Genomic DNA, 17,291 nt, shown 5'->3' with positions numbered 1-17,291 from the left:
CAACTTGGACCATGTGATCTTGAGCCAGTCACTTTCCTTCTCTGAGTGTCAGTTTTCTTGCCTGTAAAACAGGAATAACAGCATCCATTTTGCAGGGTTATTGTGCTGAATTAAACAAAGCATGTCGAAGTGTTTTGCAGGGATCCTGGCACGTGGTGAGGGTTGAACGCCAACAGCTATTATTATTGTGGTGTGTAGACTGGGAAAGATGGCACTGGAGGAGAACAGTGGTCTCCAACCAGGGGTTAATGAATAAAGCAATAGAACTGAATGTAGCTCATCTCTCCAAGTGTGCTGCCCAAATCCTGGTCTTCCAAAATGAGCCAGGAACATCCATCACAATTTTAACACTTTTAGGAAGCTGACCTGCAGATATTAAGTTGGTGCAGAAGTAATTGCAGTTTTGGACCATGAATTTTAAATCATCATAACTAGGCTCAAACACATCTTTATTAATCAAAAAAGGAACCATTACAAGTAACACATTTTTGCCAACGAGAAATAAGTTTGTTTATTCCTGTAGCATAAAAATCTATATTTAAGGATTCAATGAACTCTTGGAAAGAATTTTCTGCATCCTGCTCGTTGTAGAAGCATTTTCCCTGCAAAAAGTTCTCGAAATGCTTGAAGAAATGGTAGTCGGTTGGCGAGAGGTCAGGTGAATATGGCGGATGGGGCAAAATTTCGTAGCCCAATTTGTTCAACTTTCCAAGCGTTGGTTGTGCGATGTGTGGTCGGGCGTTGTCGTGGAGAAGAGTTGGGCCTTTTCTGTTGACCAATGCCGGCTGCAGGCATTGTAGTTTTCAATGCATCTCATCGATTTGCTGAGCACACTTCTCAGATGTAAGGGTTTCGCCAGGATGCAGAAAGCCGTAGTGGATCAGACCAGCAGCAGACCACCAAACAGTGACCATGACCTTTTTTGGTGCAAGTTTGACTTTGGGAAATGCTTTGGAACTTCTTCTTGTTCCAACCACTGAGCTGGTCTTCGCTGGTTGTCATATAAAATCCACTTTTCGTCTCATGTCACAATCTGATCTAGAAATGGTTCATTGTTGTTGCATAGAATACGAGAAGATGACATTTCAAAATGACGATTTTTTTTTTTTTGATTTGCTGTCAGCTCATGAGGCATCCACTTATCAAGCTTTTTCACCTTTCCAATTTGCTTTAAATGCCAAACGACCGCAGAATGGTCAATATTGAGTTCTCTGGCAACTTCTCGTGTAGTAGTTGTAAGAGGATCAGCTTTGATGATTGCTCTCAGTTGGTCATTGTCAACTTCTGATGGCCGGCCACTATGCTTCTCATCTTCAAGGCTCTCATCTCCTTTGCAAAACTTTTTGAACCACCTGCCCTGTACGTTCGTTAGCAGTTCCTGGGCCAAATGCGTTGTTGGTGTTGCGAGTTGTCTCCGCTGCTTTACGACCCATTTTGAACTCAAATTAAAAAATCGCTTGAATTTGCTTTTTGTCTAATATCATTTCCATAGTCTAAAATACATATAAAATAAATAGCAAGTAATAAGTCATTAACAAAAAAACCATAAAGCAAGAAATGTACATTAAAATAATGTATAACATAACCACATTTATTTAAGAATGTATTCCAATATCAAATGGCAAATTTCGATAATGCAAAAACCATGATTACTTTTTGTATCAACCTACTTATCTACCTAGGCAAAGACCGATGTACAGTATTGCCTGTAACCCACATTTGTCGAGTGCTTGGAGCCAGACACCATTCTAAGGGCTTTACATGAATTATCTTAAGGAATCTTCAAAAGAACCCTGGGAGACACACTATTATTAGTCCTATTTGATAGATGAGGAAAGAGGCACTGAAAGGTTAAGTGACTTTGCCATAAGGTCACTGAGATGGGATTAAATCCAGCAGAGCTAATATTCGTAACCACCCTGCGTATTACCTCTGTATGGAGGTCCTTTCCATTCTTCTGTAGAACAGGGGAAAATTGGGGTTCACCAATAGAAGAATGCTACATATTATAGCCATCCCTGCAATGGAACACTAGATAGTCAGGAAAAAGCAGGAAGCAGATGTGTAGGTTCTGGCATGAAACGAAGGCCACAGTAGATTGTTGGATAGTAAAAGCTGCAGAGCACTATGTATCATATAACCCCTTTTTGTATAAAAACAAACTTAACAAGTGCATATACCCGTTTGTAATTTCACAGATAAATGTCTGGAAGGATAAACACCAAACAATTCACATTCACCACAGGGAAATTGTGAGGGAGGAGCTTCCAGTTTTTGTCTTTAATTCTCTGTTGTTTGAAATATTTACCACTAGAATGTATTATTTTGTAATTAACCGAAAGAAGGAAGTCGCTCTTGCCCCCTCCCCTGTCCAGGTGCTGTTTTTTTCAGAGGCCTCCCTAGTGTCTCCCACTCACCCTTGAAGGCTCCTCAACCCTATTTTCCCTCCATGAGCACTTCCCAAGCCCCCTCTGGTCACCGAGGACTTGCCTTGGCCTGGGTCTCTCATCTGCGTCCAGACATCTGCTCAGGCTCCCAGCTAGGAAGCTATGGTCCTACCCCCGGGGTGTGTGAGACGTGGTGACTTCACAGTTAGGCCAGTGGCATCACAGTGGACCTAGAAGCTGACGGGACAGAGGACCTGGCAGGGCCCAGGAGATGGGAGCCAGGAAGACGTTGGCAGGTAGAGGCTGCTTCAGATGGGAACTTGAGGGACAGTCCTTGGTTCACCACCTAGGCATTCTTAGCCAGACCTTTCAGGGATGAGAAACCTGGACATCTCCAAGGCCGTTTCTCTTTCTGTTCCTATTTAAGAGGTTGTACAGACTTTTCTGAGAGTTAGGAGCAGAGTGTGATGCCAGGAAGGGGTGGAATTAGCGTGTGGAAGTCAAAGGTGTGTGTGTGAATCCTCCTGGGAGATGTGTGTGGGGTGGGTTTCTGTGGGTACTCAGCGTGACCCTTGACTCCTGTGATTCCAGCAAGGCTGTTGGGGTCTGGGAGGCTAGGAGGCCTCTAGCTTTTGGGGAGTGGAGGTTTGGTGAACCAATACTGCAGGGGTACTGTGGAAGAAGCTCCTCCATTAATCTGAAGGATATGAGAGGGCAAGTGGGAAAGGGGGAAGGCTGAGGAGGGTGTTGGGTCACTGGGAACACATGTCAGAAGAGAGAGCAAGAGGGGCAGAAACAAAGCAGTGGGGGTGGCCGTGGGGGATGGACTGACATTGCCAAGAATCAGTGCAACCTGAGGCTTGGCACTCTTGGCTACTTGCTGTGTGATTCTGGGTGAGTTGCTCACTCTCTCTGAGCTTCTAGTCCTTCATCATGGGGATAATAAAACCAATCACACAGACTTATTGTGAAGATTAAATGAGATAAGGCTTACGAAGCCCCTAGCACAGTGTCAGGTGCAGAGTCAGCTGTTTGCAAAAGTAGCTATCTACTCCAATCCTTGGAATAGTCCAGGCTGAACCCTGTTGCTTTTATTTACGCCCAACCTTCTGTAATGCAGGATTCTTGGTTGTAAGCTATAGAAACCATTTCAGGAGGATTTAAGGAGAAAAGGAATTCATTTAAAAGATGCTGGGAAAGCTCATAGAAGGTCTGGAAAGGTCGCAGAGCCAAGCTTGGAAAATAGGCTGGATCAAGGGAGGCTGGGAGCCCCAGGACCACACACCCCAGATGCCTAGGTGGTGAACCGAGGACTGTCCCTCAAGTTCCCATCTGAAGCAGCCACTACCTGCCATCCCCTTCCTGGCTCCCATCTCCTGGGCCCTGCCAGGTCCTCTGTCCCGTCAGCTTCCAGGTCCACTGTGATGCCACTGGCCTAACTGTGATGTCACCACATCTCACACACCCCAGGGGTAGGACCATAGCTTCCTAGCTGGGAGCCTGAGCAGATGTCTGAGACTCTGTAACCCCCTCTGAACCCCTATCTTTCCTCTGCTGCTCCCGAAGCTGATGCAACATCATTTACAGAGTGGAGTCTCCACTCTGGAGCCTCAGGGATACTGGCTTCTGCTCCACAGTCTGGATGGGGGCATCTGATCGACCCTGTCCATGTTGTGTGCCTGCATCATGTGCTGGGGAAGAGAGCTCGAAATTAAGCATGCAGCCATTTTGGCTTTTATAGTGGGACGTGCTTTCTGCCTCCCTTCAGACTTGAGGGGGGAAATTTCCAAAGGCTGGGCATCTAAAAAACCTGACAAATTTCTACACAAGAAACAAAAATGAGTAGACAGTAGTTCTTGAGATACTCATAGCCACATAGGGATCCATTTTGTGGGCAAATAATTATGATAGGAAGTGATGGAGGCCAAAGTGGAGGTGAGTACCAGCCAGGGGCTAAGCTGGCAGAGAATCACCTGACCCACAGGGGAGAGTCTGAGATGTCTGCGTGTTCCAGGCCACAAGAGTAATGACATTGCTTCGCCTAAAAAACCGCTTCCTGGCCAATGGGGCCTCCCTGTTGATATCTAGTCATGTCTTACAAGCACTTTGCTGTGTCCTTGAATTATCTCTTGCTCCGTTGGGGCTTCAGCACTCTATCTAGATTAGAGAAAGAATTTTCAGGATAGGAAGATCAGAGATGGGACAGGAGGAAGAAGACATGTTTGCTGTGAGATCAGATTCCTGCTGTCTTCTCTGTCTCACCCCAGATCCTTCTATGTTGCCTGCTCTTATCTCTGCCTATTCCTGTTCCTGCCATCATCACTGCCTGTCTCTGTCTCAGCTGGGACCCCATCCCCAGAAGGACCCAAGCCTTTGAGCTCTCTCTATCACACTCTTGCTCAGCCATCTGAGTTCTCTGAGACCCAGAGATAGCAACCCCCCACCCCACCTCACCTCCGCATATTGAAATTTCAGGGGCCCAGTTCATGGTGGTCCAAAAATTAGCACGTTGTCCTTTACAGTTGCCACAGATAGGTAAAGGCTGGTGGGTGGCTCCCTCTTGTCAGGTCTCATAGGCCCCCAGTCTGCCTACCCCCTTCTTCCTATTTGTGGCAACTTCAAATGTATCACCTTCCTGTCGTCTCTCACACATACTGGGGTCTCAGCCACAGGCAGTGCTGCCCTCCTGCCCGCCTCCTTCCTTTTCCAGCCAGAGGGGACTTCTGCAGAGTCAGGTGGAAAGCCTCATGCAGGCGGCCTCTCCTTTTGGCGTATTTGTTTTGAGAACTGGGGCAGGGCTGGGAGGAGGTGGGAAAGGGGAAGGAGTCTGGGTTTTGGAGGGCTGAGACACTTGAGCGAGGGTGCTAAGGTCTGAGAGGCACTTAGAGTGGAGGGTAGGGTGGTTACTGAGGTGAAGGGGCAGGCCCTTGGGGCATTTGACAAGCTGAGGTGATCCCTGTGCTGGGTGGCCTTCAGTGAAAGATGGCAGAGAGGCCAGGTACTAACTGAGCAGACACCTGAGCATTTGGGGCATCTTCCTATCAAGCCAGTCAGGAAACCTGGGGAACTCTTGTCCCTGGTGAGTGAGCTGAGCCTAGGTAGTCTGGGTGGCAGGACACTGGGACTTCCTTAACTGTCCAGAAAAGCTGTGGCAGGTTCTGCTTGGTGGGCAGAGACCCCCTGTGGTGGGGAGCCTCTGGTTGGTAGAGTTATGGAGTCATGAGTACCTCCCAGCATGGAAGGGAGTGGCTTCTCAATTCCCTGTGGCCCTGAGGAGCCTGAAATGTTCCCTCAGATCTCTGAGCTCACTTGGGAGTAATCTCCATGAAGACCTTCGTCTCGCCTCTCTTCCCCAAGGGTGGGGATCAGGTAGGCTCTGCTCCTCACCTCTGATTGGCTAGTCTCCATTCAATCCTCTTCGTGCACCTATCAGGAGAGCATCATTGGCTTCTAAATGTCAGCACTGAGACATCAGCCAGTCCAACCCTCCTATTTTGCAGATAGGGAAACTGAGGCCAGGAGGGGCAGTGACTGGTTCAAGGTGTAGTGGGAGAGCCAGCCCTAGAAGCCAGACTATTTCTAGGACCTTCATTGCTCACCTGTGAGTGACTTGTCTTCCCAGCAGGTAGTGGGGGCATGAAGGGGGAACCCACTCCAGAATTGGATTGTTGCCACAAGACCAAGCCCCTGAGGAGCACAGGGAGCTCCCTGTCCCCCATCCTGGACTTCCAGCCCTGTCAAGGAGACCAGGTAAGGTGGAATCCCAGCCCTATCTTTGAGGCCAGACTGTCTACTGAGGGAGGAAGTGAGGGAAAAAATCTGAAGGGACTTAGATTCCCACCGTCCCCTGGTCCTGAGCAACTCTACCCTAGCACATCATGGGGATGGGCCCTTAAGGTGCCAGAGACCCTCTCCCATACCCTAGGGGCCCAGACTCTTCTGTGTGCCATGAGAAGGGATGGGACCATGCAGGAGACTTGGCTGTATGACCATGACGTGGCCTTAGGGCCCATCCTGTGGGGTTTATAGTCTTTGATGAGGATTTTCTCCAAGTTAGCCTTGGTTCCATTCAAAACCCAGTGGATGATCTGAGACGTGGTGGACCAGGGTGGTCAGGGAGGGAAGGAGTAGGGAGAATGCTAGGTAAGGAGTTCTAGGGGCAGAGGGAAGACAATCCTGGGCTGGGCACAAATGTCCCTGGGGAAAGAGATTTTTGGATGACAGAAGATGAAGCCATTTGAGTTACAGACATCATGGGGGTGAGTGAGTCTTAGCTTCTCCTCCTCCTTTGGAAAACACACTAGGGGTGGATCATCCCAGGGACTCAGGAGTTGAAGTCCCCAGCCCCTTGCCCCCTGCTCTCCAGGTCTTCCCAGCTTGCAGGCCACCTCCTGACCCAGTGGATGTCCATAGCCCATCCTGTGCCAGCTCGCTGTGTCCCTGGCCACTGGCACTTGCCAGATCTGCCCTGCTGCCCTGCCCCCAGGGCCTGGACCTCTACATATGCACCCTGCAGATGGCACCCCCAGGCACAGCTCCACAGGATCTCAGAGAGGACTCCATGAGCACAAGTAAGCCCAGGGCACAGAGCTGCACTTTGGTGGAGGCTGAAGGTGGGGGCACTGTTAGGTTTGGGGATGGGAGGGGCAGAGGACCTATCGTCACTGGTGAGGACAGAGCCTCAGGCACACTTGACTAGACATTTTCGCCTGAAGTTTGGGCCTAGGAGTGCAGTGAGTTTTCAAGGTGGTGACACCTGAGCCAGAGAAGGTGAGTGGCTTTCTCAGGCATGGGTGTGGGATCTGGTGTAGGTGGGTTGAGAGTGGAGCTTGTCTACCTGTCTGAGCCAGAGGAATCTTTATTATGAGAAAAGAGCACTGACGGAGACTCAGGGAGTTGGGGTGGGGTCCTGGTACTGCCCTGTTATTTCCATGACCTTGGGCACATCACTGAGGCCAGTTTCTTCTTCCATAAAAGTAGGCTCTCATTATTCCTACGTTCTGGGCTTGTTGCTTAGTAACACACCATTTCCTGGTGCCACTGGGACCTCCTGGAGGGCAGGGACTATGCTGCTGTGTCCTGTATCCCTCACTCTCTGCCCCCCCCCCCCCCCCCCCCCCCCCCCCCCCCGCCGAAAGAGCACAGGGCAAAACAGCTCAGTAAAGTTGGTTGAATGAATACATGAGAATCCAAGCAGACAATCTACTCTTTAATACTTTTTTTCTTTTCAGTGTTTTACTTTATACCACTCCTGGCTTAGCTTCTACCTCCCTGGCTGTTGCACTTCAGTCTCCCTCGCTAAGTTCTTCTCTACTTACATCCTAAATATTCACTTGCTGTGGAACTCAGTCCAGAACCTTCTCCCCTCCCCTGCCCTCCCCTCCCCTCCCCTTTCTTCCCCTTTCTATCCCTTCCCCTCTCCTCCCTGTCTCCCCTCTCCCCTCTCTTCTTCTTTTCCTCCTCTGCTCTCCTGTTCTCTTTATTTAGAGTAGCACTGTTTGATAGAACTTCCTGCGATAATGAAAAGGTTCTATGCCTGTGGTGTCTAATCCCATACCTATGGAGCTTTTTAAATGAGGCTAGTGACGCTGAAGAACTGAATTTTTATTGTACTTATTTTAATTTAAATGTACACACATGTGTCAGGCGGCTATCATTTTGGATACAGCAAATCTAGCGTCACCCTCACGTGATATCATCTGGGCCCCTGACACCCAAACCTCTCCAAGCTCAAACCTCTCTTTTAAACTCCAAACCAGTTCATCCAACTGCCCACCTGACTGTTCCACGTGAATGTCTAACAGGCTTCTTGAATCATTTTCTCGCCCTAAAATTTTTAAGCACTGAGGAAACACTAGCCGCTTTTATTGGCAAATGCAATTGCAAACCAGGGAAGTCCAGAGAGGGGGAAACGCCTTGCCCAGGTCACCCAACAGGCTTGCAGGCTAGAGCTCTCTCCCGGTCCCGAGCGGGTCAGGTTAGATGGGGAGTAGAACTTTACCCCAGACTGTGGGGCCCTCACCGTCTTTCTCTTTCCTGCTCAGAGCACCAGCCACCAGGGCCACATGCTGGCTCCATCGAGGACAAGAAACTCATAGCAAAGTACCTTCTGAGCGGGGACAAGATGGGAAGCCAGCTGGAAAGAGTTGGCAAGGGGGCTCCCTGCCCACCCTTCTCGTCTCACAACACCTCTTCCCCACCCCCCTGGCAGCATACAAAGAGCCCCAGCCCCTTGGCTTTCTGCTCCTGCCACCTATCCGCTCCTGTCTCCAAAGAACAACAATTCCACCTCCACCCCCTCTATCCTGCATACCCACTTCTCCTGCCTCCACCTTACCTGTTAGCCTCTGGGGCCCTGCCTTCTATCCAATGTCCCCCCCTCTTCATGCTGCCCCAAGACACCTCCTACCCCACCGGGGCTGTGCCCAGCATGCTGATGCGTGTCAGTGAGCGTGGGCACCACAGCGCCTGCGGGGAGACTCTGCGTCCTTACCCAGGGGCCTCCCAAACTTCGGGCCAAACCCAATCCTCCCAGGCCTGGAACTCAGGCCTTGGAGCTGCAGGGATCTATTCTCCAGGGCTGGAACATCCTGGCAGGGCAGCTCCAGCAAAGCGGGCCCCACCAGCCTCCCGGGTAGGCACTGCAGCCCTGCCTTACCCGCTGAAGAAAGAGAATGGCAAAATCCTGTACGAGTGCAACGTGTGCAGCAAGAGCTTTGGGCAACTCTCCAACCTCAAGGTATCTGCCTCCTGGGCTCCACGGCCCCCTCAGCATCCTTCAATGACCCCCCGTCCCATCCTGCTTCTAGAATCAAAGACCTTAAAGTCAGAAGGAACTCCTCAGCAGCCTCTAGGCCGTGACCTTGGATGGTTCATTTGGCTCCTCAGTTTCATATCTGTAGAGAGAAGATATAGTATAAGATGGCTACCAAGGTCCTCTCCACCTAAAAGACTGTCTATGAGACCATCTCATTTAAGTTAAAAATGAGAAACTTAGGCTCCTAATGGGAAGGGTTTGCCCAAGGTCACTTTGATTTAGTGGTTGAGTTAGGCCTTGATCTCAGTCTCTCAGCATCTAGTGTAAAGCCCATTCCTGAACAACTCGTGTTAGGCCTCCTCGTGTTTGATTGAAGTTCAGGTGGGGGAACAGGTAGATTTTAGTGAGTCTAGACTACAGACCTGACAACCAGCCTTTTTCAAGTGGGAGCCCACAAATTAGCGCCAGTGCTGTTGGCGTCCAGCAGGTGGCAACCATGGGTGTGTGTCTGTGTGTCAGCAAAGACCCGCAGCTATGAGCAAGTTGGCAAAGTTATGGTTATGGGGGACGATCCCGTCTTGATCCTCTAGGGCATGAGTTCTTAAACTTTAATAAGCCTCAGACTACGAGGAGAGCTAGTAAGCATGCAGATTCCTAGGCCCCAGCCCCAGAGATTTTTATTCAGCCCTGCAGGGTGGGGCCTGAGAATCTGCATTTCTAACATGCTCTTAGGCGCCCGTTAATGCTGCTGGTCTGCGGACCACACATTGAGAAACGCTGCTCAGGATATATATATATATATATATATATATATACACACACACACACACACACATAATCCCTTGCCTGGTCTGACCACTGCCATCTCCCCTCCTGCAGGGCAGCAGAATGAGTGGGGGTATCCTGGGGAATGGAAGAGAGGCCCTGAGGGGGGTGACCGAGAGGCAAGGAGATTGAGAGGTCTTGGTGCCAAAAAGGGGTCCTGTGAGGGTGTAGGTAAAGACTCAGAGAGGATCCCAGGTCCTGCTGGGAGCTCTGGGCAACTGGCAGCGTTTTTCCCCACACCTGGCTCAGGTCCATCTGCGTGTGCACAGTGGGGAGCGCCCGTACCAGTGTTCCCTGTGTCAGAAGAGCTTCACCCAGTTCGCCCACCTGCAGAAGCACCACCTGGTGCATACAGGGGAGCGGCCCCATGAGTGCCTGGTGAGCCCCTCCTCTCCCTCCCCTGTACTCTAGCAGGCAGTTTCCAGGCCCCTGGGGGGATGGCACCTATAGTCGTAGTCTCCATTCCCCAATCCTCCTGAGCAAGTGGAGACAGGACAGGAGGGGAGGGAGGTGGAGAAGGATGAAAATGACCCCTCCCAGCCTGGAAGGGTCAGGATGTGATAGTGGAGGTCATTCCTGGGGTCTGGAGGGGGGAATAGAGATGTATGTCTGTGGGGGGAGGATAATAAAGTTAGGGGAATCTGGGGAGTGGGTACCCATTACCTTCTTCCCAGCATTGCTGGAAGAGTTACTACCATGGTGTGTGCAAAGTACACAAACACTGCGTATCACATCAGTTCAGTGTTCATTCCTTCTCTGAGCCTCACCATGTCCTTTGAGAGGTCAGAAGGGCGGGGAATCTTTCCCTGTTTTACAGAGGTAGAAATGAAAGCAGCACAGTGGTTATGAGTCTGGACTATGTGGGTTCAAATACTCATTCTGCCTCCAACTTGCTGTGTGACCTTCAGCTAGTGGCTTCACTTCTCTGAGCCTCTGCTTTCTCACTGTCATATAGGAGGTGTACTAGTACTTAGGCATGCTTCTCCAGGGTCCTGGGGAAGACTACAAGAGATCAATTCCCGGCATGTGGCTTCTCCCAGTAAATGCTAATTATGCCTCCCGAAGCTGCCGCCGCATTCATAAGCGTTCTATGTGATTATCTCTTTCAGTCCATCATATCCATGAGGTTAGGTATTAAGAGTCACATGTTACCAATAAGGAGAACACGGCTCAGAGAGGGGAAGTCACCTATACAAGGTCACACAGAGAATAAAAGAACCAGGATACTAATCCAGGTCTGCCTGGTTCCAATGTGCCAGACACTGTGAGCCCCAGGGAGGAATCCTGGGGGTGGGGGGAAAGCTTCCGGGCCTGCATGACAGGGAGGTGGGGATGAGGAATGGAGAGGGGGAGCAGAGATCCTGAGCCAGCTGGGTAGGCAGAACTAATGCCCGTGCCCATTTCTAGCAGATGTGCCACAAGCGCTTCAGCAGCTCCAGTAACCTCAAGACCCACCTGCGCCTGCACTCAGGGGCCTTGCCCTTCCAGGGCAGTGCCTGCTCACGTAGCTTCACCCAGCACATTCGCCTGAAGCTGCACCATCGGCTGCATACTCCACAGACCTGCAGCCTAGCTCATACCCACCTGCCTCTGACTTCTCTTGCCTGCCTCGCCCAGTGGCACCAGAGGGCACTAGGTCTTGTGGCAGTGCCATCAGAGAAGCAAATGGGCTGGGGTGCAGACAAGATCAAGTTGTCCTCAGCATCCCAAGAAAAGCAAGGGCAGCCAGCCTGAGCTGTGATGTCAGGACTGCGCTGGGGAGAGGGCAGGGGCAGAGTAATTAAAGGATTTTCTCTATAGCAAGTTGAGGCCTCCTGAGCTTCAACAATGGAGGTGGAAGTTATCCTGTATTTGCCAGACTTCACACCCCGCTTTGGAGCAATGCAAAACATAGCCAGGAAGAGCCTGTGCTACCCACCCATAGGATGGGTGTCTTCAGCCATCTACCTCTAGCTGGGTTTGGGTTCTGCTCCTTCTTGAGATCAGGCCCTCCATCTCAGCTTACCAATGGACAGTCCAGCCTTCCAGAACTCTGCAAGCGGCAAACTGTACTGCCAAGCACGGGGCACATTGCCCTGTCAGCCGAACAGATGTTCCAGCACATGTCCCGATGTCTGTCTGCTGCTTCTCACCATCTTCTTGTCCTAGTTCCTAGGAGGCCACAGGCCACCTCAACTGGTACTCCCTGCCATGATCTGTACATGCCAGGATCTGTGCCCCCTGTGGGGATAGAGGGGCAGGAACACAGGATATCAGTGTCCATCATGATCCAGAAGCATGATGTCCTGTGTGCCAGTACCAGTCCACCACAGAGGGCAAAGGCATAAGGAGGTGCTGGGCTCAGCGAAGGAGTAGAGGCCTTACAAAGAATACAGGCAGGGAAGAACTGGCAAAGAGAGCCTGGGGAACTGGGACCATCCTGATGACCTTTCTTCCTGCAGTCCCAGAGGATCTTCTCAAATGTGCAAGGTGTTCCCCACCCCCATTGGACAATTGCAGAGGCAGCATCAGGAGGGAAAGGGCACACTGCCTGGGAGGGAGTAGGTACAGGTTATATTACAATAAACAGTAGCTATTATTAAATAACAATAGCTGGCCAATTTCCAGCAGGGGGAGCCGTTCGCACCCCTGTGGGTTTCAGAGGGGCTTCCCTATCCGGGTACTGGGGCGGCTACCGGGTGAGATTCTGGCTGAGTCGAGATTTGGGCTATGTAGGCTCCACAGGAAAGAGAGGGGGACGGGGGAGAAGAGGGGAGGGGGAGAGACAGAGAGGAACTCAAATAGGGAGCCAACCATAGCAGGGCAATGGCACAGTCGGCTTGGACGCCCATCAGTAATCAAGCTCGGGTTTCCAAGCCCACCCAGTCACCCCCTTGGCCTCTCACTAAATGCCAGCCACTTGGTTAGCCCCGCCCAGTCGGCAAGCCCACGCCCATTCCCGCCCATGCCCCCGCCCTTGTGTTCCAGCCCCTCCTTCGGGAGGAAGACCCCTTGCCCAGCTCCACCACCTGGCCCCTCTTTCCTCGTCCACTTCGTTTAGACGCATCTTGAAGGGTGTCTGCACCTGGTCAGCCCTTGGTGCCCCAAGAAGACCTAAAGAAGTAGTGCGGGCAGGGCCTTGGGGAAAGGGGGCTCAGAAGGAGCGGTCCCCCGCTGCGGTCCGGAGTGGGGGGCGGCCCCTGCAGAGCGCACTCACTGCGTCTGGGTCGGTCCTCGGCCCGCAGCCAGTGCGGGCGCGGCCGCTGTTTGCTCAGGGGGACGGGCCGGAGGAGGCGTTTCTCCTCAAATGAGCGGATCCGGGTGGCCGCTGCGTCCCAGAGTGGGGCCCCAACGCCCCGAGCCCGGGGCTTTGCCCTGGACATGGCCGAGCGGTGCGAGGGCCTGGGGGCCCGCCTGACCCGCCTGACCCGCCGCCTGGCCAGGCTAGGGGTCCGCAGGGAAAGCAGGGAGAAGCAGACCTCAGAGGAGGCCAGAGCCCGGGATAGGTGAGGGGATGGAGGAGGGCTTCGTGGGGCGCCCCTGGTGCTTAGGGGTGTGTGTGTGTGTGTGTGTGTGAGTGTGTGTGTGTGTGTGTGTGTGTGTGTGTAGTGGATGTTCAAATAAGTGTATGAGAGTCTCGGAGCATAAAAATATATGTCGATTTTGGATATGTGAATGTGAAACCGGTCTTTATAAAGTCCTTGTGCTCTTTTAAAACTTTAAAACAACTTTTGCAATTTCCTAAGTTAGGCTCCTGCCTTGCAGACAATGGTTTCCTCTCCTGAGGACACAGTTTAAAGGCAAATGTAGCAGCTCCTTCCGCCTATGTGGACTTTGATTCTCACATCACAAGCCAGTTTCTCTCTGGTCTTCATGTCCCTTTGTCATGAGTATGACAGGTTCCTGAGCAGTGTTAGGCTGCACTGCATTTGCCCTTAGATGCCACAGATGGCTTCTCCCTGTCATCCCAGATTGTAACAATCAACCTTTATTTGCCACTTGCTTCATACCTTACCTGGATTATCTCATTTAATCCTAACAGCAGTCCTATGAGACAGGTATTCTGTGATTCAGGGATAAAAATGGAGGTTCAGAGAAGTGAAGTCACCTGCCCAATGTCATACAGCCGGGAAGTGGTGGAGTTGGGATACAAGCTTTAGCAGTCTGACTCCAGAGCTCACATCCTGATATCTTGGGCCGCTCTGTTGCCTTGACAGACTGCAAGACTGCAAGCCGGGGAGCCAGTGCTCTGTTCTAACCCTAGGTGCCACTGGCCACGTGACCTTGAAAAAATTACTTCTCCTCTCCGAGCCAGTCACTGGTAGCTGATGTTTGAGTGGGAGGAAAAAGGCCATGTGGATGGCCAGGTAGAGTGGCTGGGAGGGGCAATAATGGAGTACCCCAGTAGCTCCCGGGCCCTATATCCGAAAAGAGGGTGGGGTGTTTGTGTGTCTAGGCAGTTACTGGGCAATTTGTTCTGATCTTATCATGACACAACTGTCTTCAGCTCCCTCTGGGAGGGATGGGGGCGTGGTGGGGCAGAGTGAAGGGAGGGGTTTGTACTGCTGTCTCACCCCAAAGAGAGTGGAGGGGAGGGCTTAGCCACCCTATGCCCGGATGCCTGGGTGCCCTGGGGATAGGGATGGGGTGGTGCCCACTCCCTGCCAGTGCCTTGCCTGCCCCTGCTGGAAGACACGCCGTCCCCCTTTACCCTGTCTGGCAGGAATCTGCCCTACAGGCCCAGGTGGCACTGCCCCTCCCTTTCCCCACTTCACAGGAGGTGGGGTTGAGATGCAGGTGAGTTGGGTGTGGAGGGCAGGGAAGGGACTGTGAAGGCTACGGTGCCAGCGTGATGACACATCCCATGTGTGCACTTGGACTCAGTTCTCACCAGCCGTGGGAAGGGGATTCTGGCACTGAGGCACAGGCCTCAGATTCCTGTTGATTTCCTGGCGTGGGGGCAAAGTGCATGGGGGAGGCAGCCAGGGCACCTCCCCATCTTGCCCCTGTTAGTGTGGTGATGTCCAATCAGCCATTAGAGTGTCTGAATTTCAAGGCTCATTAGCTGTGTGACTCCAGGCAAGTCACTTCACCTCTTTGGGCTTCAGTTGCCTTATCTGAAAAATGGAGCACTAATATACAACTTTTAGAATTATTGTGGAGTGTAAAGGCTATCATGTAGGCACAATACCTAGTGCTAACCCTGGAACAGGGAGGGTCTCAGCCAATGGGGAGCTTTTGAATTACTGGGGCACTGTCCCTTTTCTTTATTCTAGCCCTGATACAGGCCTAGTCCTCACTTTTGTTCCAAGCCCATCCTGTTTCTTTCTCTGTCTCTGGGGGTACAGCGAATAGTTGGGGGAGGGAACAGAGAGAAAGCTGCTGCATTTCAGGAGAGAATGCAGGGAACAGAGAGAATGCTCCCAGGTTTCAGGAACTCACCCTGCCTGTGGGCCTGAGAGAAGTAGGGGAGGGCCGGGGTCCAGTCTTGGGGTGAAGAGGAGGAGGCTACCTCACTCCCTTCCCCTTGTGCTTCCTTCCCAGACCCTGGGGTGGCCAGAGCTGCCCTGACCTGGCCCAGGACCAGGGCAGCACCAGCAATGACAGCTTCAAGGTAGGAGAGAATGCAAAGGCAGAAGCCCTGAGAACCCTGACTCATAAGTCAGACCACTGGGGTTCTCTAGTCCTCCCTCTGCCACTGATTCACTGGGTGAATCTGGGCAGATCACTCCTCACCTCTGAACCTCAGTTTCCCCATCTGCAAAATGGGAACAATAATGCCTCTCAGGGCTGCTATGAGAAATGAGATAATGGATGTAGAACCTCCAACATGGGGCCTAGGTGCTCAGGAAACATCAGCTTCCAATGCTGGGCCTCCAGGGAAGCAAGTAGGGTCACGGCCTGTTCCCAGGACCCCCTTTTCTACACTTTTGGGTTTAGCTTGACCTCCTCCAATTTTTGGCTCATTTTCCCCACTTCCTGGCATTGACCCCTAGGGGACTTAACTTTCTGGTCCCAGTTTCGCCATCTGCAGTGGGGACCTGAGCCATGGATTGAGCAGTACTGGGTATCCTCCCCTTGGGGAAGCAGAGGATCTCTTCTGGAGTTGGCTCAAGCAGCCATGTGTCTCTCTGTGATCCTGAATACCATTAATAATTACTAACACTGAATTGAGTACTTGTTATGTGCAGGTGCTCTGCATAGATTATCTCATGCAATCTTTACAGCACTCCCAGAAAGCAGGTAGTGTTATTATCACACCCATTTTACACATGGGGAAACTGAGATACAAGAGGTATTGCAGCTAGGAAGTAGCAGAGCTGGGATTCAAGCCCGGTGAATCACGTTCCCCTCTTATCTCTTGAGGTGTTCAGCCCCCGGAGAATGAGAGGCTGCATCTATTTCATAGATGAGTAAATTGAGGGATTTGGGATCAAGGGCCTAGGAGGAAGTTTGACCCCAGACTTGGCTCCTCGGTTGCCAAGAACATAAGCCCATCCCTGAAAACTGGTGGTGTGGGGGGGCAGTGTCCATATGGGTCTGGGATCCTGGGCCCTCTCCCCTCACTCCCACAGCTAGGCTTGGTTGGCTCCAAGCCTAGCTTGACAGAGGTCAGGTTTATCCCATTTTCAGGGGAACCCTCTTCCCTGGCTCCCTCATGTCCCAGGTACATCTCCATGCCCAGGTAACTCCTCCCAGGTGTGCCTGGGAATCTCAGGTGGGAGGGTACTGGGGAGGTGGCTTCAGGCTCTCCGGAAGCCTGGAACAGACAGAGGCTATGAGCACCTGTGGCAGGCATGCCCATGCGGCCCCTAATCCCCAGGGCAGCTGGTTCCAAAGGACTGGAGACCTGCGGACGCCTGGGAAAGCAGCGGTTGGCTTGAGAGTTGGGCCCTCACACGTGACTTTAGTCATGTCAGTGTCCTCTCTGGGCCTTACTTTCCTCATCTGTAGAATGGGAGGGGGTGAGTTACATGCTGAAGGGTCTTCCTGGAACTCTACCCCTTTGTCCAGCTCTCCTGGCCCTGGCAGCCTCTCCTTAGGCAGCTCTGCTTGATGTCAGAGCTCTGTTCAGCTTCTCCTGTACCAAAGAGAGCAGTTAAGGGAGGGCAGAGGGAAGATGCTGTCACCAGGCTCTTGCGTCTGCTTTCCCTCAGACCCAAGCCCAGAGCTGCTCAGAATGGGACCTTCGGGAAGGGAGCCGTGGTTCCTGGCTTTGGAAGCGACGACGACGACGACGACACAGCTCGGTGGGGCTCACTCAGCCTCTGGGGCGCCTACAGAGGCCAGCCGTGGGCAGCGCCTCCGACATGACCAACTATGCCTCTGAGGGGTTGCAGAGC

General features: G+C 52.0%; 1 protein-coding gene across 1 annotated transcript; it reads left to right on the top strand.

The window, feature by feature from the left end:
* The first annotated feature begins 6,023 nt into the window (after positions 1-6,023).
* ZNF683 (zinc finger protein 683) lies at positions 6,024-17,262 on the top strand. Its single transcript, XM_033113813.1, is given in 12 exon segments — positions 6,024-6,137; positions 6,754-6,958; positions 8,432-9,126; positions 10,219-10,347; positions 11,380-11,677; positions 11,680-11,711; positions 12,611-12,680; positions 12,937-13,036; positions 13,194-13,454; positions 15,493-15,562; positions 16,524-16,633; positions 17,106-17,262. Coding segments are annotated over 12 exon segments (2,241 nt in total).
* The last annotated feature ends 29 nt before the right edge of the window (positions 17,263-17,291 follow it).

The sequence above is a fragment of the Rhinolophus ferrumequinum genome, chromosome 9, assembly GCF_004115265.2.
Source record: "Rhinolophus ferrumequinum isolate MPI-CBG mRhiFer1 chromosome 9, mRhiFer1_v1.p, whole genome shotgun sequence".
Classification (NCBI taxonomy): domain Eukaryota; kingdom Metazoa; phylum Chordata; class Mammalia; order Chiroptera; family Rhinolophidae; genus Rhinolophus; species Rhinolophus ferrumequinum.
Note: the sequence above shows the minus strand (reverse complement) of the source record. Positions and strands in the feature narration are given on the sequence as shown.